Here is a 26,478-nt window from a genome sequence, read left to right as displayed (position 1 = left end):
GGGCACTAAGTTTCATTAAGAATAAAATACACTAATGGGTGAATGAGGAAGATATTTACACACTCGCAGAGTCTGAAAAGTGTTCAAAAAATGGTTCAGATGGCTCTGAGCATTATGGGACTTAACATCTGAGGTCATCAGTCCCGTAGAAAATAGAACTACTTAAACCTAACTAACCTAAGGACATCACACACATCCCTTCCCAAGGCAGGACCCGAACCTGCGACCGTAGCGGTCGCGCGGTTCCAGACTGAAGCGCCTAGAACCGTTCGGTCACAAGGGCTGGCCAAAGTGTTCAAAAGTTAACCTAAATTGTTAAATCATGCGTGAGACTAAATGTACTATGTGTATACGTTAGTAAATAGTGTGTCGTACCACATAATATGAAACCACGGTTTTTCCATGTCAAACCCTAGCGTAAAAGTTGTTTTTAAATTGCTCATGAAGACATCGATTGCGTGTAAAAGCTGAGTGATAGATGAATAAAAAAGATAAAATTACATTAAAAACATTTCACATCACTGTAGTTCATAAATGGACTGAAGATATCGGGTTTCGTTTCTAGAATTTCTTCTATTTACTAAAGATGTATGCCTTTCTGGTACGTGTATTACCTTCTCTGGATTAAAAATAATCGTCGACCATTGCATTTCCATCTTTATTTTCTGTTTTGCTATACATTATTTTCCTCATCTATAGAGAAGAGTGAGATGATCAACTGATCATTGTATATGATTCAAGAATTTTCTGCTCATGCTGTATTCAGTAATGAGGCAGGAGGTCGTACTTACTCGGATATCTACAGGGCTATTACAAATAATTGAAGCGATTTCATATATTCAATGTAGCTCCATTCATTGACATATGGTCACGACACACTACAAATATGCAGAAAAACTCATAAAGTTTTGTTCGGCTGAAGCCGCACTTCAGGTTTCTGCCGCCAGAGCGCTCGAGAGCACAGTGAGACAAAATGGCGACAGGAGCCGAGAAAGCGTATGTCTTGCTTGAAATGCACTCACATCAGTCAGTCATAACAGTACAATGAGACACTTCAGGACGAAGTTCAACAAAGATCCACCAACTGCTAACTCCATTCGGCGATGGTATGCGCAGTTTAAAGCTTCTGGATGCCTCTGTAAGGGGAAAGCAACGGGTCGGCCTGCAGTGAGCGAAGAAACGGTTGAACGCGTGCGGGCAAGTTTCACGCGTAGCCCGCGGAAGTCGACGAATAAAGCAAGCAGGGAGCTAGACATACCACAGCCGCCGGTTTGGAAAATCTTACGGAAAAGGCTAAAGCGGAAGCCTTACCGTTTACAATTGCTACAAGCCCTGACACCCGATGACAAAGTCAAACGCTTTGAATTTTCGGCGCGGTTGCAACAGCTCATGGAAGAGGATGCGTTCAGTGCGAAACTTGTTTTCAGTGATGAAGCAACATTTTTTTCTTAATGGTGAAGTGAACAGACACAATGTGCGAATCTGGGCGGTAGAGAATCCTCACGCATTCGTGCAGCAAATTCGCAATTCACCAAAAGTTAACGTGTTTTGTGCAATCTCACGGTTTAAAGTTTATGGCCCCTTTTTCCTCTGTGGAGACCGACAGCGCCGACTTCATCTTTCAACAGGATGGCGCTCCACCGCACTTCCGTCATGATGTTCGACATTTCTTAAACAGGAGATTGGAAAACCGATGGATCGGTCGTGGTGGAGATCATGACCAGCAATTCATGTCATGGCCTCCACGCTCTTCCGACTTAACCCCATGCGATTTCTTTCTGTGGGGTTATGTGAAAGATTCAGTGTTTAAACCTCCTCTACCAAGAAACGTGCCAGAACTGCGAGCTCGCATCAACGATGCTTTCGAACTCATTGATGGGGACATGCTGCGCCGAGTGTGGGAGGAACTTGATTATCGGCTTGATGTCTGCCGAATCACTAAGGGGCACATATCGAACATTTTTGAATTCCTAAAAAGACTTTTTGAGTTTTTGTATGTGTGTGCAAAGCATTGTGAAAATATCTCAAATAATAAAGTTATTGTAGAGCTGTGAAATCGCTTCAATCATTTGTAATAACCCTGTAAATATATATCTCCAGTTTTACTGATTCCGAACAACAAATGAAACAACCTTACAGTTCAGGATAAATCATCTCGTTATTTTATTGTCTCAAGTTTACCACAGTTCGAGATGCACAATATAGGGAATAATGACACCTCCAGCATTCTTTCACAGACATTCATGACTGCTTTCGTAAGATATGTGCGCAACTTTCGGTTATTCGATTACAGCATTACACTGAAACGACCCCTTAGAAAAATTATGAATGACAGTGCTAGTAAACTTCTACGTTATTTGATACAAAGACAGCTGAGTAAAACTGAACGTATTCAGACAGTTCTCTCTATACTTATTCGGATCATCACTAAACTGACACACAATATCTTTTTTTTTTTTTTTTAATAGCGCAACGCAATCTGACTTTCAATAATTCCTACAAAAGAATGGCCTGACTAACAATAACCTATACCTTTCATGAATCACTTACCTCACAAAAATCTTCGTTACTCGAACTACTGCAATACAGCGAGCGCCAATACTGCCAGCTACATGAAAGATTCTAACTACTGAAGGCACTAACTACTGATAGGCATAGTTAGCAAATGAAAGATTTTGATAGAGAATAAACAATGTATTTACCTTAATAATGTTCAAAAGTCATCATATATATATCTATCAATTCATGCCATCCATCTTTACTAATTTCCTTGTTCTGGCGGACACACGTCCAGATCGCCCGCTTATAGTAACCTTACAAAACTCTGGCATCTCTCTCTCCACATCCACTACTGCTGACGGCTCACCTTCAACTGGCCAACGCTACGCCCTGTTCACATCCAACTGCCCAACACTGTACAAGCGAATATTCCAACAATGAGTCCAACCAGCCACAGACCACACACAGCACAGTCAGTGATTTTCATACAGAGAGCTACGTGGCGTTACCAACATAAAAACGTAAACAAACTACTTACAACACCATTCCTTGATTGCTCAGTCAGGTTGGATTAGACTGGATAGGCGACGTGATTTTCTCTGTTCTGTTTACTTTCTTAGTCACTGATGTCCTCAATACCTCTCCTCACACATCAGATGTCTGTCATCATTCCACAACTACAACAGCAGAACGGATGCATCCAGCATCTTGGCTGTACCTTTGTACAACAATAAATATTTCTCCACATTGTTCTGCATTTTAGCCACAAGACTGAGTAACCTTCGTCTTATCCAAAAGCACTGTTCATTCAAGAGGTGATTTAAGCTTTATCTGTTATCAACGGCATGGTTTCCCTCTCGGCGTATCCCATCTGCTTCATTTCTGTCCAACAGGAAATCAGTCATCTTTGTCATATTGTAAACTATCTATGCTTTTTGTACCCCTTTCTATCATTGTTTCCTTCCTTAATTTATCTACTAATCTTGCCTCATTATGTCTCGCTCTTCCTCTGACCACATTGATTCCTTCTGTACTGTCGTCATACGTTTGTGTCAGATACCATTGCGCGTATGAACAAGAATGAAATTACTAAATACACTCCTGGAAACGGAAAAAAGAACACATTGACACCGGTGTGTCAGACCCACCATACTTGCTCCGGACACTGCCAGAGGGCTGTACAAGCAATGATCACACGCACGGCACAGCGGACACACCAGGAACCGCGGTGTTGGCCGTCGAATGGCGCTAGCTGCGCAGCATTTGTGCACCGCCGCCGTCAGTGTCAGCCAGTTTGCCGTGGCATACGGAGCTCCATCGCAGTCTTTAACACTGGTAGCATGCCGCGACAGCGTGGACGTGAACCGTATGTGCAGTTGACGGACTTTGAGTGAGGGCGTATAGTGGGCATGCGGGAGGCCGGGTGGACGTACCGCCGAATTGCTCAACACGTGGGGCGTGAGGTCTCCACAGTACATCGATGTTGTCGCCAGTGGTCGGCGGAAGGTGCACGTGCCCGTCGACCTGGGACCGGACCGCAGCGACGCACGGATGCACGCCAAGACCGTAGGATCCTACGCAGTGCCGTAGGGGACCGCACCGCCACTTCCCAGCAAATTAGGGACACTGTTGCTCCTGGGGTATCGGCGAGGACCATTCGCAACCGTCTCCATGAAGCTGGGCTACGGTCCCGCACACCGTTAGGCCGTCTTCCGCTCACGCCCCAACATCGTGCAGCCCGCCTCCAGTGGTGTCGCGACAGGCGTGAATGGAGGGACGAATGGAGACGTGTCGTCTTCAGCGATGAGAGTCGCTTCTGCCTTGGTGCCAATGATGGTCGTATGCGTGTTTGGCGCCGTGCAGGTGAGCGCCACAATCAGGACTGCATACGACCGAGGCACACTGGGCCAACACCCGGCATCATGGTGTGGGGAGCGATCTCCTACACTGGCCGTACACCACTGGTGATCGTCGAGGGGACACTGAATAGTGTACGGTACATCCAAACCGTCATCGAACCCATCGTTCTACCATTCCTAGACCGGCAAGGGAACTTGCTGTTCCAACAGGACAATGCACGTCCACATGTATCCCGTGCCACCCAACGTGCTCTAGAAGGTGTAAGTATACTACCCTGGCGAGCAAGATCTCCGGATCTGTCCCCCATTGAGCATGTTTGGGACTGGATGAAGCGTCGTCTCACGCGGTCTGCACGTCCAGCACGAACACTGGTCCAACTGAGGCGCCAGGTGGAAATGGCATGGCAAGCCGTTCCACAGGACTACATCCGGCATCTCTACGATCGTCTCCATGGGAGAATAGCAGCCTGCATTGCTGCGAAAGGTGGATATACACCGTACTAGTGCCGACATTGTGCATGCTCTGTTGCCTGTGTCTATGTGCCTGTGGTTCTGTCAGTGTGATCATGTGATGTATCTGACCCCAGGAATGTGTCAATAAAGTTTCCCCTTCCTGGGACAATGAATTCACGGTGTTCTTATTTCAATTTCCAGGAGTGTACATTGTTAATAACTTTTCTTAAATTCCACATATTCATTACTGTACATATTACCATTATTCATTATAGATTGCTCGTATACTACACAAATTGTAAAGCTGACTCACTAGGGATGTGTGATTAGATGTAAGAGAGGACCTGAAAGCCCTCCTAATTTTCCATGTAAAAAAAAAAGCGTAAATAAATAAATCTAGCCTCATGCAATTAATTTGCTCACAAAGTAAGCAGTATTGTAACAACAAAAATAACAGAAACAGTGCCTATGGTTGTTCCTCATACACAAAGAAGATAGTAGACTGATGATTTTCACGGGTTTGCAGCCGGGTTCCATCGTCCTGACGACAACACGATATTTCGGCGGACCATCTGGCCACCATCTTCAGATGAGATTGAGTGCACAATCACGCTGGAACTGAAGAGACCTCAGTTTTTTTTTCTTTATTGTGATTTTAAAACCCGTAGAACAGGTAGGGTGGCAGCAGCACAATACGCCGCTCTTCAGCCAAAGATAGTACAATGATAAAAACAGAGAAGACACATGAGTTGGAACAAAACGGCGGTGAAGAAACAGTAGACACATGAACATAAAAAAACATGAAGGCGTTCACACTCGATGACAATCCACACTACAAACTGTTGACACGAAGCACAAACACTGAAGATGTCGATGGCACTGGTGAACGATGGAGTGTGGCGGTGAACACTGAACACTAAACACGACGGCACACACGAGACACTGATGGCGATGATCTCCGGCGTGCGAATGTCTACTTAGCGTGTGCGAGTCCAGGGACTTGCCAAGAGGGGAATAAGGGTGAGGTGGGGGAGAGGGGAGAACAAGGATGCCAATGGCTGAGGAGATGGGGGGAGGAGGAGAGGGACAGGGGAGGGGAAGCCCGGGGGAGGAGTGGGGAGAAATGGAGGAGGGAGGGAAGAGGGAGAGAAGGGAGGGAGGGTGCCCAAAGGAGCAAGCACAGGAAGAGGGTGGGAGGATCAAAGTTGGTAGGAGGGGTAGATGGAGGGGAGGAGGGCATCATCAGGGAGAGGGAGCTGGCGGAAGCCACCTTGGGAGAGGGTAAGGAGGGTGGAGAGATGGAGACGGATGGGACATGGGAATACAGGAGCAGCAGCGGGCTGGGGTGGGAGAGGATGGGCGAGGCAAGCGGGTGGGGAGGATCGAGCTTGTGGGAGGTGTACAGGATCCGTATCCTTTCAAGGAAAAGGAGGAGGTGGGGGAACGGAATGAGACCGTACAGGATCCACATGGGGGAGGGGAGACGGATGCGATAGGCGAGGCGGAGAGCATGGCGCTCAAGGATTTGAAGGGATTTATAAAAGGTAGGGGGGGGGCTGAGATCAAGGCTGGATGGGCGTAACAAAGGATAGGGCAGATGAGGGATATATAGGTGTGGAGTATGGTGGAGGGGTCCAGACCCCACGTACGGCCGGAAAGGAGCTTGAGGAGACGGAGTCGGGAGCGTGCCTTGGCTTGGATTGTCTGGAGATGGGGGGTCCAGGAGAGTCGACGGTCGAGGGTGACGTCAAGGTACTTAAGGGTGGGGGTGAGGGCGATAGGATGGCCATAGATAGTGAGATAGAAATCAAGGAGGCGGAAGGAAGGGGTGGTTTTGCCTACAATGATCGCCTGGGTTTTGGAGGGATTGACCTTGAGCAATCACTGGTTGCACCAAGCGGTGGGGACCTCAGCTTCGGCGGCTCCTTTATACCGCGGGTACTGGCCGTTACGCGAGCGCGAGCAGCGGATGAGCTGCCCTCAGTGAGGCGAAGAATTGCAGTGGCGCCAGCGGTGAAAACTGTCAAAAGCGAGGAATCGCAAAATTAAAATGCAGCCGGTCGGAAACCAGTTGTTTTATCTGTGATAAAATAGGATTCCACGTCTTACTTAAAGGAAATCCTTTATCTCTATTAATAATACCATCAGACAGACGCATTTCAATTGATTCTTTCAATACGCAGTCCCAGTAACGGCAAGCCGAGGCAATAATTTGTGTCTCATTATACGACTGCGTATTGAAAGAATCAATTGAAATACGTCTGTCTGATGATATTATTAATTTCGTTTCCACACCGAGGCATTTGCCTACTGTCGATATTATTAGTGCTGTGGAGCAGGCCATCGCCCGTTTTCCCGGAGATCGAGCAGAAGAAATTAGACAGGAAGTGTCTCATCATCTTCGTCGAGCACCACCACCACGGAAAAACATTTCTTCTAGTGAAAGGAAGGCCATTCGGTCATTGAGGGAAGATAAGGATATTTTAGTTCTTCCTGCTGATAAAGGCAGTGCCACTGTTCTTATTACTCGTGAAGATTATCTGGCAAAAATGGCTTGTTTGTTGGAGGATTCTTCATACCGTAAGCTACGGACCAATCCTACCGATCGGATAAAGCGGAAGACCATCTCTCTTATTAAGAAGAGCGCATTGCCTGAGGATGTCATTAAAAACTTCATCCAGGGGCGGCAGTACCACCCAGCTTGTATGGTCTACCTAAGGTACATAAACCTGGGGCACTTCTTCGTCCGATCGTTAGTAATCTGGGCGCCTCTACTTATAATTTGGCCAAATATCTTGCTTCTGTTCTGAGCCCACACGTTGGGAAGTGTGAACACCACATATCCAACTCGTCCGATTTTATTCAACACCTGACGTCTCTGCGCCCTGGAACATCTGACCTTCTAGTGAGCTTTGTTGTTGTTTCACTTTTTACTCAGGTACCTTTGGAGGAGTCTTTATCGCTAATTGGTCAGCTTTTGGATGACAAAACTAGTGAGCTGTGTCGCCATGTATTGACATCGACGTATTTTTTATTTAATGAAGCAATTTATGAACAAACTGACGGTGTGGCTATGGGGAATCCTCTTTCCCCTATTGTCGCCAATCTCTTTATGGAAGATTTTGAGCATATGGCACTTAGGACATCTTCTCTTAAACTTACATGTTTTTTGAGATATCTGGATGATATTTTCATCGTTTGGCCACATGGAATGGAATCTCTTCATCGATTTTTAGATCATTTTAACTGCCTTCATCCACGAATCAAATTTACGATGGAAATTGAAAAAGAGGGAAAATTACCTTTTTTGGATGTCTTAGTACATAAGAAATAAAATGGGACTTTGGGACACAGTGTATACCGAAAGCCTGCGCATACGGACCGCTACCTCCATGCCACAAGTTGTCATCCACAACATCAATGCTTGGGAGTTTTACGCACACTGGTCAAGAGGGCTTATGCTGTTCCGGATTCCTATAACTTGAAACAGGAGTTGGATCACTTTAAGGTTGTTTTCAGGCAAAATGGGTATTCTGATCGCAAAATTACTCGTGCTTTTCAATTTGGACCCCCACGAGAACCAACGGTAGACACTTCCAAATCAGTTGCTTTTTTACCCTTCGTGGGAATTATTTCTTCGAAAATTTCAAGAATCCTCAGGAAATATGACATTAAAAGCGTCCTTATGCCTTTGGCCAAAACTAGGTCCCTTCTTGGAGTGGTTAAAGATGATTTGGGTCTGAGGAAGCCTGTGGTATATAAGATCCCCTGTCACTGCGGAAAGGCCTACATTGGACAGACTGTTCGTACAGTTCAAGATCGATGTGTGGAACATTAACGACATTCACGTCTGCTCCAGCCGGAAAAATCAGCCGTTGCTGAACACTGTCTTAATGAAGGGCACAATATGTCGTACAATGAGACGCAAATTATCGCCTCGGCTTCCCGTTACTGGGATTGCGTATTGAAAGAATCAGTTGAAATACCTCTGTCTGATGATATTATTAATAGAGATAAAGGATTTCCTTTAAGTAAGATGTGGAATCCTATTTTATCACAGGTAAAACAACAACGGTCTGGCTTCCGACCGGCTGCATTTTAATTTTGCGATTCCCTCGCTTTTAACAGTTTTCACCGCTGGCGCCGCTGCAATTCTTCGCCTCACAGAGGGCAGCTCATCCGCTGCTCGCGCACGCGCAACGGCCAGTACCCGCGGTATAAAGGAGCCGCCGAATCTGAGGTCTCTCCATTTTCCGAGCTGGGATGCCGCGAGTGAAAGACGTGCGCTCAGATGCGACGGGTGTGGTGGATCGCTGTCCGGCGGAGCTCGCTCCGTCGGCGGCCCCATCCGACACCCCACTTACAACGACCACGGACACAGCAACGGACACGATTGGTTCTACTAAAAGGACTAAGCCAGCTGCAACCGGCGATGTTATTGCGTTGCCGATGCCCACCATCTGCACCTCCACCATCACCACCACAACCATCACATCCACAGTCATCTGCCCCTCCCCTGCCACTCCAGGTCGCAGCTTCATTGATGCAGCCGTCAATGAAGCTGCACCTAGGGCCAGGAATAGGGAAATTTGCGCATCAGGGCCTCCTTCACGTGGGACAAGCCCGCGTGCGCCGCGCTCTAGATCCCGCTCCCCCCTCCCCCCCCCCCCACCAGACCACCACTCGACATGCCGGACATACAGGACGCCGTCTGCGTCCCGCAACAGCCGCCGGCATCTGAAGAGGACCTTGCGTCGTCGCTGATGTCCGACGCTGACATTCAGGAGGGGCTGCAGGAGCAACTGATTGCCCTCCGTGACGCCGCAGAGGAGGGGGGCCAGCAGGTCGACAGTGTTCGGATTCAGGCCCTCTTGGACCCCAACATGGCTGCTGCGGCCGACGACAGCGATGACGGGAGCGTGATGGAGTTTGATGACGACCATCGGCGCCCGATAGCTGAGCGTCGGAAGCGGCAGTTAGCCTCTTCCTCCGATTCTGAGGCCACTCAGCCTGCTGAACGCGGGCAGTGCAAAAAGAAAAAAGCCATCGTTAACGCAGAAGGCTTCCAGGTGCCGCGTAAGACGGCACCCCGCCGTCAACTAGCCGCGACTGTGACGGACGTGCCCGTCCAGAACGCATTTGCGGCCATTGATGGTGCCGCAGACACCCCACAATCAAGTCCCCCTCCCCCCAAACCCTCCCCCCCCCCGCCCCCCCCCCCGACCCATCAACATAACATACACGGAGCACTTCAAAGAACTTGAAGACATTCTCATTAACAACACTGATTTCCCCTTCAGCTTCAAATCGGCAGGCGAAGATAATTACAAACTGTATGTCCAGTCACCCGCCGACCTTGCTAAGACCCACATCGTCCTCAACAAGCTCAATATAAGTTGCTGCACCTCCCCTACCAAGTCCCGCCGCCTCCGGGTGGTCGTCGGGGGGGTTCCAATGAAGTACTCTGATGATGACCTGAGAACGGCCCTAACGTCATTGAACATCACACCTACAGTTATATCCAGAATCATTTCCCCTCGTACCCATCGCCCCACCCGACTCTTCTTCATCTCCGCCCCTGACACGCTGGAGAACCGCCGCCTCTCAACCCTCACGCTCCTCAATCACGTGAGCGTGACGATGGAGAAACCACGCTCCAGGATGACCCTGGTATGCTATCGCTGCCAGGGACTGGCGCACTTCGCGGGTGACTGCACCCGTGAGGTGCGTTGCGTGAAGTGTGCCGGTGGTCACGCCTCCTCGGAGTGCTCCAAACCCTGAGACGCCCCCCCCCCCACCTGTGCCCGCTGTGGCGGGAATCACATGGGCAGCTACATGGGCTGCCCAAAAATCAAGTCGTTTAGGGCAAATCAGAAACGATTTGCAAGGCCATCGGCGGCGACCTGCGCGGGCACCAGTTACTCTGGTGCCCTGGTGGGATCGGCATTGCGGGCTTACTCCCATCACACATCTCGCTCCCATCCCGCCCCTCTGGGCTCCTACCCACCCCCACTCCTCTCCATCCCCATCCCCCCCCCCAACAGCCTTCCATCACCTCCCCAACCAGCAGGCGTAAAGCGCTGCTTCCCACTTCCCACAGCGGGTGTCACGCTCCGCTGTTCCTTCCCCACCCGACCAGCAGGTGTCAAGCACTGCTGCCCCCCTTCCCTTCCCAGTACAATCTCAGCAGCATCCTCTCCCCACCCCATCCTCTGTTTCCACCCCCTTTGGTGACCTCATCACCAATGTTGTCGAGGCATTGACCTTGGCAATCTCCACTACATTCAACTCCCTCCTCCAAACCATTCCACTCCAACTTACCACTGCCCTCTCCCAGTCCATGTCCGCCACCACCACCACCACCACCACCACTCCCACTCCAACCAGTCATGGCCATTAGACATCACAGACTGACAATCATGATCTGGAACGCCAATGGTCTCCACAAACAGCAGGGTGAGTTCCGTCAGTTCCTCCTTGATGAGACGGTTGACATTTGCCTTGTTTGCTGAGACGCACCTCAAACCTGGTGTTTTTGTCCATGTAGTAAACTACACCTGCTACAGGACAGACAGGCCCACCGCCTATGGTGGTATGGTGGTGTACGTGCGTAATTCCCTCCGCCACCACCCTATCCCCTTCCCCCCACTTAACACCGTGGAAGCAACTGGTATTGTTGTTCACACGGTGAGGGGTCCCATTACGTTCGTGGCTCTCTATAGACCACCACAAGGCCTTCTTGAAACACCGGACTATGAAGCATTGCTGTCGCTCGGCAATGACGTCTTTGTTGGCGGTGACTTCAATGCCAAACATGCTGCCTGGAACAGTAGATTAACAAACACATCTGGTCATCGACTCTTCTGGGTCACTGAGCAGCATCATGCCCGCACCATCAACCTGCACGACCCCACCATATACCCTACTGGAGGACGTCCCCCAGATGTCTTAGACATCGCAGTGGTGAAAGGTCTTCCTGACCCATCACTGCAGCCACCCGCATCGCTCTAGCCTCTGACCACCGGCCAGTCATCTGTTCCATCGATCTCGTTGTAACATTTGCGGTACTAACTGGCAGTCCTACCAGAGATGGGTCGAAGCAGCCCTACCCACAATCCCTGCTGCCGATCAAAGGGACGCAGATCGCACCCTCATACACCTCACCACCACTGCCCTAGATGCTGCAACAGCAGCGACCCCTCACTGTCCACAACGGCCTCCAGACCATCTGCGTCCACTCCCCCCCCCCCCCCCCACATCCTTGCTCTCATCACAGAGAAAAACCGGACCATCCGAGAATGGCAGCTCACTTGGAACCCGGCAACCAAGCACCTCATCAATAGACTACAGCGCCAAATCAAGGCTGCGGTGCAAGACCACCGCAATCAGGCATGGGAGAACAAAATCTCTGCCATTGACCTGAGTGTCCCGTCTGCTTGGTGGCTCACAAAAAGCCTTCTGAGACGAGAGCAACGGATTCCCCCCCCCCCCCCCTCCAGGTCGGCAATGACTTTGTGTCCGAACCAGACACCTAGGCTAATGCCTTGGCTGATGTCTTCGCGCACAACTTCACCCTGGTCAATGGGATCCGTACCAGGTCGGGTTGACGGAGGAGATAGAGAAGATCCAAAGAAGAGCGGCGCGTTTCGTCACTGGGTTATTTGGTAACCGTGATAGCGTTACGGAGATGTTTAATAAACTCAAGTGGCAGACTCTGCAAGAGAGGCGCTCTGCATCGCGGTGTAGCTTGCTCGCCAGGTTTCGAGAGGGTGCGTTTCTGGATGAGGTATCGAATATATTGCTTCCCCCTACTTATACTTCCCGAGGAGATCACGAATGCAAAATTAGAGAGATTAGAGCGCGCACGGAGGCTTTCAGACAGTCGTTCTTCCCGCGAACCATACGCGACTGGAACAGGAAAGGGAGGTAATGACAGTGGCACGTAAAGTGCCCTCCGCCACACACCGTTGGGTGGCTTGCGGAGTATCAATGTAGATGTAGATGTAGATGTAGACCCCGTTGACCCCGACCATATCCGCCTGGTAACGGCACGCCACCCACAACTCCTTGCCATCCAGGACCCTGTGGATGAAATCACCCCCATCAATGAAGAGGAGGTCAAACTGCAATTGCGGTACCTCAGATCCAAGAAAGCTGGTGGTCCCGATAAGCTGACGAATGCCCTCCTCAAGCAGCTACCCCCAGCTTCTATTCCCATCCTGACGGCCACCTTCAACAACATCCTCACAACCAGGCAATATCCCACTGCCTGGAAACATGCTGAAGTGGTCGCCATACCCAAGGCTGGGAAGGATCTTTGTTCCCCTGCCAGCTACCGCCCCATCAGCCTCTTGCCCGCCATCTCCAAGATGTTCGAGAGGCAGTACCTTAAACGACTGCTCATCCACATTGCCTGAGAACGAGTCCTCCCTGATGAGCAGTTCGGCTTCAGGCAGGGACACACAACCACTCACCAACTCCTGCGCCTTGTAGAAGAGGCACTGGACGCCATAGAATGTAGGGAGTACTTCGGGGCCATACTCCTAGATGTGTCCAGAGCATTTGACTTAGTCTGGCACGAAGGGCTGCTCTACAAATTATTTTCCCTCGGCTTTCCAGTGTCCCATGTACGGCTAATAGCCACATACCTGGAAGGTCGCACCTTCCATGTTAAGATCCCTGACGGGAAATCTACACGATGACGCATCAGGGCAGGAGTACCACAAGGCAGCGTACTTGGACCGCTACTCTACTCCCTCTTCACAGCCGATCTGCCCTCTGCGCCGAAGGTACATTTAGCTCTCTACGCCGATGATACTGCACTGTTCTCTCGTTCTCGGAGTGCGGCAGGTCTTCAACAGCGGCTCCAGGGGGCTACAGATTCCCTAACCGATTGGGTTAGGACATGGCGTCTGGCATTTAATCCCTCCAAAACCCAAGCCCTTATCATATATTCCCATTCGGCTCCCTCAGGTGATGGTCCTTGGTACCCAAGTCCCCTGGACTCGTACTGCGAAGTACTTTGGTGTTACCCTGGACCAACGCCTCACCTGGCGCCCTCACATCGATGACGTGCGTCGTAAAGCAATGGGGTGGCTATGCCTGCTCTACCCTCTCATCAATCCAACCTCTTCACTCCCCACACACCTTGCTGTTAGACTGTACACCTCCCTTGTTCGCCCCATCCTTGAATAAGCCGTGGTGGTGTGGGGCAATGCTGCCCCCATCCACCTCCGCCGACTCCAAACCGTCCAGAACCGGGCTCTCCGGCGTGCCCTCCACCTCCCCTTCGACTTCCCAACCCAAGAGCTCCACATCCTGGCCGAGGTGCCGCTCTTTCGTACCCGCATCCTCTCCGCAGCCAATTCCTTTTACCAACAAACCCGTCACTCTCCTAATCCTTTAATCCGTTCCCTTGGTACCCGTATCCACTGTCTAGCCACCACTCGATGGCCTGACCTTCTATTCCGCCCCCCATGACTTCGCATGCACTAGCCACCTCATCTCATGACAATTACTCCCCCTCACATCATCGATCATCCCCCCAACATGTCATGTCATTCAACCCCCCCCCCCAGCACGCCACCCCCCCTTCCACCCACACTATCCCCAATGTTGGCCTAATCATGACAGGCCCTTCCTTTTTCCACTTCTTCATCTGTCACCCTCTGACTTCTTTCCCCCCCCCCCCCCCAACCCACCACCTCAAGATTGTTTGCCACCACCATCAAGACGCCGCTATGAAGAAGAAGAGGCCAGGATAATGGCCTTTCGCTTTCACTAACTCTTACTATTTCTCCTTCTCTCCTTTATTCTGTAATTTAACCGTAATTCCCAGCTAGTCAATGGGCCGTTCGTTTTCCCCCACTCTTCTACTGTCCCTTCTACTGTCCTGTCTTCTTTCATTCTACAAAAAAAAGAAAAAAGAAAAAAACACTGGCCAGTCAATTGGGCCATTAGTTTTCCCATTTCTTCCACTATCGCTCTGACTATCCTTTCAACCTTTATATATATATATATATATATATATATATATATATATATATATAACAGCACAAAAGCCAAGAAACGATCACAACCACCATGTTAACCCACATCCTCAACACACCATATAAGAAAGCGAAGCGCCCTAGTAGCGCTAGAACTTCGTCCCCAGCAGAGGGTTCAGCCCTCAGTCACGTGCGTCTGCGTCTGCGAGGTCTCTTCAGTTCCGGCGTGATTGTGCACTCAATATCACCTGAAGATGGCGGCCAGATGGTCCGCCGAAATATCGTGTTGTCGTCAGGACGATGGAACCCGTGAAAATCATCAGTATTTGATACGCCGGGAAAATCTACGTTATCACAAGATAGTAGACTGGTTATTGAGGGAGCGCGCATGGGCTGCCCGATGGATGAACTGGCTGTTCTTGTGTCGTCAGCGTTTTCGGCACTCATTGAGTGGTCGTGTGTGTTACAGGTTGCGAGACAGTGACGTACAGAGGGCGCTGCAGCACGGCGATGGCTGCCACCACTGATGGAGACAGCGTGGAGCGCAAGGAAGAGGCCCTGCGATGGTAAGTCCTTTTCTCTCACGTCGACAACTACGATGCTGTCTCCGAACTGGGCGAGAAAGAGAGGCGAGGAGGCCACTACACGAAAGCCATCACCTGCTACATCAAGGATGTCGAAACTACGGCGATAGTAGGCATACAGAATGGAAAAGCAGTCACTCCTAGAAGTCTAAAAATGGTTCAATTGGCTCTAAGCACTATGGGACTTAACATCTGAGGTCATCAGTCCACTACACTTAAAACTGCTTAAATCTGTCTAACCTAAGGACACCACACACATCCATGCCCGAGGCAGGATTCGAACCTGGGACCGTAGCAGCAGCGCGGTTCCGGACTGAAGCGCCTAGAACCGCACGGCCACAGGGGCCGGCACCCAGGAATCAGGCTAATACCGTGTAGTTGTCTCTTGCTTTGATAATGGCCTCTATTCGGCGAAGAAGGGAGTCCACAAGTTTCTTCGGGTGTGCCAAAACAACCTGAAGCCACTCACCGATGATAAGCTCCCGCAGGTTTACGAAATTGCGTGGTATTGACTGTCACGTTTCACCCACTGTTCCCAACGTCTCATGGGATTAAGATCGAGTGATTTAGCGGGCCAGTCGTGGTGCAAACAGTGCCTCGGTGCCACTCAAACTAGAGCTATTGATAGAATATCGATATATCGATATTTTATCCCAGAATGTCGATACATACAGGCGATTTCATTTCCGCCGATATACCGATATCAAAATTGAGATATCGAGTGCCGATATTTTTATTTTATGTTATATTTTTTTCACAGTTTCCGCTAAATATTTGAGGTTCTTCTTTTGAAATTGTAGTTGAACGTAATTTTCCTTTCACTGTCTGAAGGAATCTTACTACTTTTTGAGATTTCATCACGTCTAGTCTTTCTCTTTGACTATGTGAAGCAACTACATGTGGGGCAAAAGTAGTAGTGCGATTGCGCTGGGGGGGAGGGGGGGGGGGAGGTTCGGTGTGATTGGAATAACAGGATTTCCAGTCTAACGAAATATCATACCAGTTCTGTTAAAAAACATTGGTTTTCTTCAAAAACAGTTGCTGAAAATGACGAACAAAAATCTAAATGACATGATTGGCCTCAGAGATGGGCGGAGAGGTGTGAAGCCAAATGCTGATGCAGTAAGCACTCGACGCTACAAACAGAAATAGCAATGTTTAACGTCATCACACAATGTTGATACCGCACCTACTAGGTCACTGACGTTTGCAGAAATGAAAAAAAAAAAAAATACCGGGAAGTCGACATGAAGTGTTCCTGACAAACCCGATATATGACGAAACCGAACAACGGACCCATCGGACACCTTCTATTGTGCCACTTACGTGCAGTTACCATCGTTAGCAAAGTGGTTATCGCCAAGCATGAACGTGCATCGGGTTCCTTTCAATTATTACTCTAAGGGGCAGGCTGCTAACTTGTTGATGTACGGAATATCTAATAATAAATCAATACTTAAATGTACAGATTTTAAACCGGCAGCGTATTTACAATTTACAGTCGATATTTTTATACGGAGGTACTTCGATAGTTTTCCTGTCGAGATATCGATACTTCTTTTAATTTTATCGAGAGCCGAAAATAATACATTTTTAAAACTCCACATATCAGACTCCCCATATTTTTCAAAATATGAACAGTCCTATCCCAAATCAGAAACGTATGCTTGCAGACTTCAGCATGGAAGACGGGAGGGTCCACAGCACAAGCATCACGAGAAGATGTAGAGGAAATGGTAACACTTGGTTACTGAGAATGATAAGTAAATATCCTGGTTCACGTTGACTGTAACCTGAACGAGTGAGCTGAAATCATGGTGAAGAAACCATCACCAAAAGATCACAGAACCTCATCTAGCCTCAACTGGACTCACCAAACGCGTTCATTGAACCGTCGGTGCATCGACGCCTTGCATCATTCGAAAAAGAGAGAAAATGGGACTCGTAGGACCACATCGCCTAGAGTCAGCTACTCTCCACTTTCTGTGCTGCTTGGGCAATAGCCCTTTGCTAGGTACCTGAGTCCAAATATGCACTGTATGCAATTTTCACTCGTTAACTAGTTGGGATAGACTTGCATCCACTGATACCAGTGATTCCTGTCGGCTTTGAAACCAACTGTCATTGACAGGGCGTTACACTAACCTTTGGTACCTCTCGGTTAGAATACTTTTACGATTACCGTTCTTACGCCTTGTTACACGCTAGCGCATGGCACAGCATTCGTTGTGGACACGTTGTAGAGTCCACACTGATACACAAACTAATCGGGCAACTTCAGTCACGGCGTGGTCACGGGTACATCAAAACAAATCAGTCCTTCTCTGTCATCCTCTCAAGTTTCAATATCGACCCATCTTACCCCTCTGATTACATACAACTGAGGGCTAAATATAGGTGACGTAACTGTTACTAGTTACGTCAGTGGTGGAAGATGGATCGCATAACTTCCTGGTACCAGTTTCGTAACATCTACGGTGCTCCAAATTGGCGTGTGTGCTTTTTAAGGAGGTTACTAATATTTTGTCCGCTGACCTTACTAGATGCTGATGGACAACCCAAAAAAGCCTCAAAAAGCAGACACTATTTTATACATCTGTGTTACTTGATTGTTCTGTACGGTCGAAGCTAAAAGCTCTTTGAAGTTACCAGCTTCTTCCAGTTGTACTTTTTTGTCATCATTCTCGTATCTCTGTGTGGAGGTGGACACTAGTGAAGCAACATCAGCCGGTCTGGTAAGATTATTAATCCGTTCATGTTATGGAGGCTATAAGCTGTTCCCAAGGGTAACTGTGGGACATACTGAAAAATTAGGAATGATACATTTGCTTTCCATTGTTGTTGGTGCATCCTAAACTATGATACAACTCTTAAACTCATTAAGAAAAGTACACTAACGGAATATGAAAACGTTACATCATAATCAGCTTGACCGAACACAGCCGATGTGGTTCCATGCCTTTGGTATACTCTGACTGAAACTGTATCTTTATGCCAGTATACTTTCTGAGCAGCAAATGCGATTCCTGCAGGTGAAGAGTAATGTGAGTACACTGCAATGACTACTGGGAGAGTTTAACACTACTGGAACATTTCAGGAGGAAATCGCGACGCAGGGAGTCTTTTGTTAATGATCGTTATGAAAAATACACCAATTTCACCAAATAGGCCACTCATCATTGAGGACTTCTAAGGATGGCCGAACTTAATGTCCAAATCCAACGGGCGGGTCACTAGCAACCGCCTCACGTGTCCGCACCCCATAAGATATCTGTTTAGAGCATGGGGCGCAACCCGCGACGTCATAATATATTTTGGTGGTCGAGAAATTTGCCTTCTCCTTCAATTCCTTTACAGTTAAATACTGGCAGTGACAAATTTCTTCCGTCACTACAGTTCACACTGGCTACCCTTAGCATGAACACCAAAGTGTTAGCGTTCGTTGGCGACTCTGGGCACAGGCGAGATTTATACCACTTGCCCTGTGGGTAGAAAGTTAACCAAATATTAGTAAGGGACAGAATTAGGAAATCGTAAGGTTCTACAAAATACTGATTTATTCATAACCCATTGCATATAAGTACAGGGAGCAAAGGTAAAACCTATGTTAAGAAATACTGAATACGTTAAAAGAAGGTCAGAACGTCATTACTAGTAGCGAAAATGGCACTTGTGATAAGGTGTTTCTCGACCACCAAAATATATTACAACACTAGAGGGAAAAACGACCTTTCCTATCCGTTGTTATTCAGCAATGAAAATCTTTGATCATTTGCCCAACAACATAAAGTGTCAGGCAGGTAGGAGATCAAGTTTTAAATCTAGCTTAAAATCATTTATTTTGGACAACTCCTTCTACTCCATGGATGAGTTTCTGTTTCAAAGATGGTAAAAAAGGCACCTCTAAATGTAGTTGTATGTGTAGAACGAAAAATTTCACTAATATTAATATTAGCACTATTCATGTGTTTATATATATGTTGTAATCTGACTTGATCCACATCATATCGATAAAATAATCGGGAAAATGATCTACGGAACATGACATAACTAAAAATAAAACTAAACTAAACTAAAACATCGACACAATAATGAAGGTGCCGATTGTTCTCCCTCCATGTCAGCCACAAAAGGTAAACGCAAAGCTGGGAGGTCCTATTCAGCACTCTGCTCAGACTGTGACGTAGAGTAATTACAGCATTCAGGAAGCCATTAGGTCGCAGCAGCAGACCGTTCGTGAGACGCAGCGCAACGGGGACCGGAGACAGCCACGCGTGCTGGTGTGCTGGTGTCTAATGATTAAGGAAAAAAATCTGAATTCTGAGCACCTGTCCGAGACGATTCCGCTAAATACACTAGTTTTCGCAAATTGGGAAAAAATACAAATAGCGCAATAAAGGAATTGACACGACATTGTTACAAAAGTAGTGTTTCACAAAACTACTGCCACCGTATATATTAAACAGTTGAAGCACGTCAGAGAATGACGTAGATATGAGCGAAGGTGGCTGGGATAGTCGACATAGTTCGCTATTGACAGAAGGCTCTTCCTTTGAAGATCAACTCATCAAACGCACCCGTTAGAAGACAAAATTGAAACGCTGGATAGAACTGTCATTTGGTAGATACGGTCTTCTTCTGTATCAAAAGATAAAGTATGACGTATCAGTTTCCAGATTTTTCTGCTGAAACGCTGGATACCATCAACAATTTTCCCAGTCCCCAACGAAATGTCTGTCTTACTTCATTCTGGATATCAAACAAGAAGTGAAAGAAAAAACAGTGCAGCTGGACAACACGTATAATCCATGTGGGTGAGGAGCCACGTAAGAACGATATTCAACGAGTACATAAACGCTCATGAACAAGCCACAAACTCGTGATTTCAGACTACCACGGATCGAAAAAAACAGTATGATTGAAAAAAAAACGAGCCTTTCAAGATGGGTAAGAAGGTGGAATCATTCTAAAACTATAAGAGGCAAAAGTTACGTAAAAATACATCCAAATATTCTCCAAAAAGTTTCGTTTACTTCGTTAAAAGGAAACAGGAGATAAACATCTCTAACACGCGGGACGTTCAATAAGTAATGCATGACACATTTTTCTCCATCAGTTTCGCTTGAAAAAATGCAGGATTCGTTGTGGGACATCGTGGAATATTCCTGTTTCAGCCCGTATTGTTTCATGTAGCTTCATGAAGTTCCGACAGTTGGCGGCGCTATACATAACCTTGAAAATAGTATCTGTAGCAGATGTGCGTTCCAAGCAGAGCGCTGTCATTGAGGCCTTTTTTGGGCGGAAAACCAGGCATTGCAGATATTCACAGCACTTGCTGAGTGTCTACGGGGGCCTGGTAGTGAACAAAAGCACGGAGAATCGTTGGGCGAGACGTCTACAAGAAGGTCGCGCTACCCTGTCAGATCTTCCGCGTGCCGGCTGGCCGCACACAGCTTTGGCTCCTGCAACACTGGAACGTGCAGACACTCATTCGATGTGATCGACAGACACAATCAAACACCTCGCTGCTCAGCTAGACGTGTCTGTTTGTAGTGCTGGGACACACGTCCACCAGTTGGGATACTCAAAGGCGTGTGCCCGGTATGTTCTTCGCCTTCCGACTTCATCGGCTTGGCCCAATGAATGTTGCACTCCGCAGGAAGCAGCACATGGATAATGGAGAGGTTATTGACGCAGCAAGACGTTGATTCCGACATCGACCAGTAGAGTGGTACCACCACGTCGGCCAATAGACTGATACCATGCGGGAACACAGGCCATTCGAGTAAGGTGGCGTAAGACCGTCGTGTTGAATGGAGATTATGTTGAAAAGTAGGGTTTTGTAGCGAAGTGAGTGGGGAATAATCTTGTGTACTGGAATCCTGAATAAAGAAAGAAATTTATTGAACACCCCCTCATAATAATGAGATTCAGCTACGGTCCATTTTCTAGTGATCTGTATCGAATCAAAGTTATTGAGTCTCCATGTTGAGTTTGACGGGACATCAATTGGAGATCTCAACCATGTGCTTTTTTCTTCCTGCTAGAGACATGATAGTCAACATAAAAATTTACTGAAAATTTTAGCAAATTCTGGCCAATAGCTGCCAAGTGCTCTCGACTATTTGATGATATGAGAGTGTATAATAGATTAGTTTCTTTTTTATGTGAATGTATTACATTTAAACAAAACTGCCGTATAAGAAGGAAAACCAAATTTTGTAATATGTTTTTGTTATTAAATTTTATAATAAGTCAATGATTGTATGGTCAATACAATTACATACCAAAACAAATAAAAGTAATAGTCGAATAATATGAAGCACCAGCTGCGCTACAAACTGACATGGAGCGCCCCTTTAAACTTTGGTTAAACTCAGAAAAATATGGTCAAAAGGTTAAATGGTGCTCCTTCTGTTGTTCAGGTTCACCACCTGTTTCAGCAAGTCGAAGATTCAGCAAATTATGAAACCGCGACCCTTCATGACTACGATGAGTCTCGCTGCAACCACTGAGAAAGTGACATCTTCGAGTACTGTGCCAAAAAGTCTTCACACCGGTGACTGAAATTTCATGAATACATCCCACCGAACCGGCCGCGGTGGCCGAACTGTTCTAGGCGCTTCAGTCTGGAACCGTGCGACTGCTACGGTCGCAGGTTCGAATCCTACCTTGGGCATGGATGTGTGTGAAGTCCTTAGTTTGGTTAGGTTTAAGTAGTTCTAAGTTCTAGGGGACTGATGACCTCCGATGTTAAGTCCCATAGTGCTCAGAGCCATTTGAACCATTTTTTTAACATCCTACCGAAACGATAAACGCCTTTCTTTTGATGACTGCGACCTCTCCTCGTTTAGCGCATCCGTGACTCTCTCTCCAGGGAACTCCTTACAGAGAAAGCAAATGAAACGCTCCTGTAAGTTTACAATTGGTCGGTAAACAATAAACTGAAATTACACATACGTTGATACAATCATACACACAAAACTCACACACACAAGACAGCTGTCGTTGGCTGTTCTAGCTAGATTTTTTTAATTTAAATTGGGAGGAACAACCTCTTGCAGTTTGGAAGGCAGTGAAAAACACAGGAAAGAATAAAAGTAAACAGCGCAACCATAATTCATGTATAAAAAAGAAAATATTGCTTGAACGGCTTCACTTAGGAACGAAAAGTGATTCTTTTAAACTTCAGATTACGACCGGATCGCTTAGTACATCCGTAAACGGCGCAAGCTTGCAGTTTTGAGAAAATAACTGCGCCTGCACACAATAAAAGCACCAAATGCTACTTGGGATACGAGGATACGACCACAAGATACCCACAATGTTCGAAACTGGGCACAGGCATGCTAGGGTGACACCACGGGGAAGTATCACCGCTGTGAATCATTGAAGTATAAATGCGGTGAACCGAATGTTACGGGCTACATAAGGTGACAGATGTCGGCTTCAAGTTTGTGACGTAATGACAACTCCCCTTTTTTTTTTTCCGCCATGCTACCTCGTGGTCTACGATAAATGCAGGCCTGAGCGCACGTCTGTGTGCCGTCAGCAGTGTAGTATTCGTGGCCGACGACAAATACTTATCAAAACCCTTTGGTGAAATCTTTGACAATGTAGCAGGGAAGCTTTTAGCAAAGGACTTTGACGAAAGTTAAAGTGAGGGCCGTTGTTTACATGTTGCTTCGCTTGATTTAGTACATTTAAGCTATAAAATGACGAAATACATTTAGTGCGTGGCTACCACCACAGTCTTTGTTGCAAAGTATGAAGAATACGAAATTATTCATAACACTAAGCACGCTGACTACAAAAACCGTAATGAGAGGTTGGAATCTTACAAAGAAGTAGCTGCAGCAATCCACTGCATTCGAAGTTGCTGCACTCTGGATGATGTCAAGCTTACATATAAAAACAAAGGATGTGGAAGAAGATGTAGTTGTGAACAGCCAAGACTGTTCAAAGTGCACAGAAGTGAAATAAATGTATTTATTTACGCTCTAAATAACCTAACTTAACCTTCAAAAATCACTCCTTAGGTGATTTTTGTATTGGTTCACTTGTTTCTTGAATAATACGTAAAATGGTACACTGTGGCATTCGAGTACTACACACACGAAAAAAAGTTTTGCATTACCCCGGTTCCCAGAACTGAAGACAGACGTTGACTGTGGATATTGCATCACAGATACAGTCTTTTTGACTGTTCAGAGATGTCACTAAACCCACCTAAAGATGCAAACAACCATGCATCGGCAGCGCCTATTAGACGCTTTGTTACTTTGCGCCGGGAAGAGCTCTCAACAAAGGAAGTGTCCAGGCATCTCGAAGTGAACCAAAGCGATGTTATTCGCACATGGATGAGATACAGAGGGATAGGAACTGTCGATCTCATGCCTCGCTCAGAGCGCCTAAGGGCTTCTACTGCAGTGGATGACCGCTACTTACGGATTATGGCTCGAAGGAAACCTGACAGCAACGCCACCACGTTGAATAATGCTTTTCGTGCGGACGTCGTGTTACGGCTCAAACTGTGCGCAATAGGCTGCATGATGCGCAACTTTACTCCTGACGTCCATGGCGAGGACCATATTTATAACCACGACACCATGCTGCGCGGTACAGATGGGCCCAACAACATGCCGAATGGACCGCTCAGGATTGGCATCACGTTCTCTTCACCGATGAGTGACGCATATGCCATCAACCAGGCAATCGTCGGAGACGTGTTTGGAGGCAACCGGGTCAGGCTGAGCGCCTTAACACACTGTCCAGCGAGTGCAGCAATGTGGAGGACCCGTGCTGTCTTGGGGTGGCATTATGTGGGGCCGACGTACGCCTCTGCTACTCATGGAAGGCGCCGTAATGGCTGTACGATACGTGAATGCCATCCTCCGATAGTGCAACCATATTGGCAAGATATTGGCTAGGCATTCGTCTTCATGGGCGGCAATTCACGCCCCCATCGTGCACATCTAGTGAATGACTTCCTTCAGGATAACGACATTCCTCGACTAGAGTGGCCAGCATGTTTTCCAGACATGAACCCTATCGAACATGCCTGGGATAGATTGAAAAGGGCTGTTTATTGACGACGTGACCCACCAACCACTCTGAGGGATCTGCGCCGAATCGCCGTTGAGGTGTGGGACAATCTTTACCAATAGTGCCTTGATGAAATTGCGGATAACATGCCACGACGAATACAGGCATGCATCAGTGCAAGGGGACGTGCTACTAGGAATTAGAGGTACCGCTGTGTACAGCAATCTGGACCACTACCTCTGAAGGTCTCGCTGTATGGTGGTCCAACATGCAATGTGTGGTTTTCATGAGCAATAAAAAAGAAGGAAATGATGTTTATGTTGATCTCTACGCCAATTTCCTGTACAGGTTTCGGAACTCTCAGAAGCGAGGTGATGCGAAAACTTTTTTTAATGTGTTCTTATTGCCTGTTGCTAAAATTCTTAACCAAACCAGGAGACAGGTCTTCTTTAGAAATAACATTCGTGATTTAAATAATGAAACTATGCATCAATCACGTATTGTTTCACGTTTTACACTATGCTTTGCGAACATTTATTCTCACTATAAAGTACAAATATATACATAGGTGTTAATGTGATGCTTCGGAAAATTGAACAAAAGAAATATGTTTGATTGCAGTAAACCATAAAAGCACAACAAGAGAGGCAAAACAACACACATACAAACACCACATAAATTATCCATGTAAATATTTCCTCTTGATAATGAGAATAAATTCTCGAAACGCGTCATAACGAGCGTGAAAAACTACGTACAGGTGACCAGTGCAGTGTTTCATTATTTAATTCATGGATGACTCAGTTGTAGGCTTTTTAAAAACATCGAATTCGATGAATGAAATTAAGAAACGGCATTTCTTAAGTGAACATCGTGTACGCAAATACGGGATCAACTTTCATATGCACAAACTGAAATGTCCCAAATACCGGGTGATCAAAAAGTCGGTATAAATTTGAAAACTGAATAAATCATGGAGTAATGTAGATAGAGAGGTACAAATTGACACACATACTTGGAATGACATGGGGTTTTATTAGAACCAAAAAAATACAAACGTTCAAAAAATGTCCGACAGATGGTGCTTCATCTGATCAGAATAGCAATAATTAGCATAACAAAGTAAGACAAAGCAAAGATGATGTTCTTTACAGGAGATGCTCAATATGTCCACCATCATTCCTCAACAATAGCTGTAGTCGAGGAATAATGTTGTGAACAGCACTGTAAAGCATGTCCGGAGTTATGGTGAGGCATTGGCGTCGGATGTTGTCTTTCAGCATCCCTAGATGTCGGTCTATCACGATACACTTGGGACTTCAGGTAACCCCAAAGCCAATAATCGCACGGACTGAGGTCTGGGGACCTGGGAGGCCCAGCATGACGAAAGTGGCGGCTGAGCACACGATCACCACCAAACCCGACGCGCGCAAGAGATCTTTCACGCATCTAGCAATACTTTTTTTTTGTTCTAATAAAACCCCATGTCATTCCAAGCATGTGTGTCAATTTTTACCCCTCTATCTACATTATTCCGCGGTTTATTAAGTTTTCAAATTTATACTGACTATTTGATCACCCGGTACTTTTCGTTGTTCTTTATGTCTTCGCACTGTAGCTCACGAAGCAAGTCCTGGTGAACACTTTGGGTTTTTCTTCTCGCTGCCCACCGTTTCACCCACAATCGTTTCAACTCCTCTTTCTTTTCAAGCCATGCGCTCGCTACCAACATTTATGTTGTTGTACAGGCGATTAGCAGTTCCACGTCCAATCCCGAATACCTACGGCATGACGAAAAACTTTACGATCATGTAATAGCTTCAGTGAAGTAGTTTGATTAAAGAAGTTTGACGATATCTTTGACAACGATCTTTGTCAAAGATCTATAGTGTGATATGGGCCCCAGGCTTCATGCATTTGTGTCGGCCGGGGTTAACAGTACACTGTTGACGCCACGCAGATGTGCGCTTAGGCCTGTATTTATCGTTGGGCACGATGCTTCCTCCAATGTCGGAACAAACACAAAATTTCTAGAAGTAAAAATCGATT

The 26,478-nt window shown here is 47.0% G+C and overlaps 1 protein-coding gene across 1 annotated transcript in view; it reads left to right on the top strand.

The window, feature by feature from the left end:
* LOC124596008 (sialin-like) overlaps window positions 1–26,478 on the top strand; it is a 153,826-nt gene that overhangs the window by 67,068 nt on the left and 60,280 nt on the right. Inside the window, exon 2 of the mRNA XM_047134960.1 lies at window positions 15,270–15,366. Coding sequence (XP_046990916.1) covers window positions 15,311–15,366 — 56 coding nt within the window. The 5' untranslated portion in view covers window positions 15,270–15,310. The remainder of the gene's footprint in view (window positions 1–15,269; window positions 15,367–26,478) is intronic.

The sequence above is a fragment of the Schistocerca americana genome, chromosome 2 (assembly GCF_021461395.2).
Source record: "Schistocerca americana isolate TAMUIC-IGC-003095 chromosome 2, iqSchAmer2.1, whole genome shotgun sequence".
NCBI lineage: Eukaryota > Metazoa > Arthropoda > Insecta > Orthoptera > Acrididae > Schistocerca > Schistocerca americana.
This window is presented reverse-complemented; position numbering and strand designations above follow the sequence as displayed.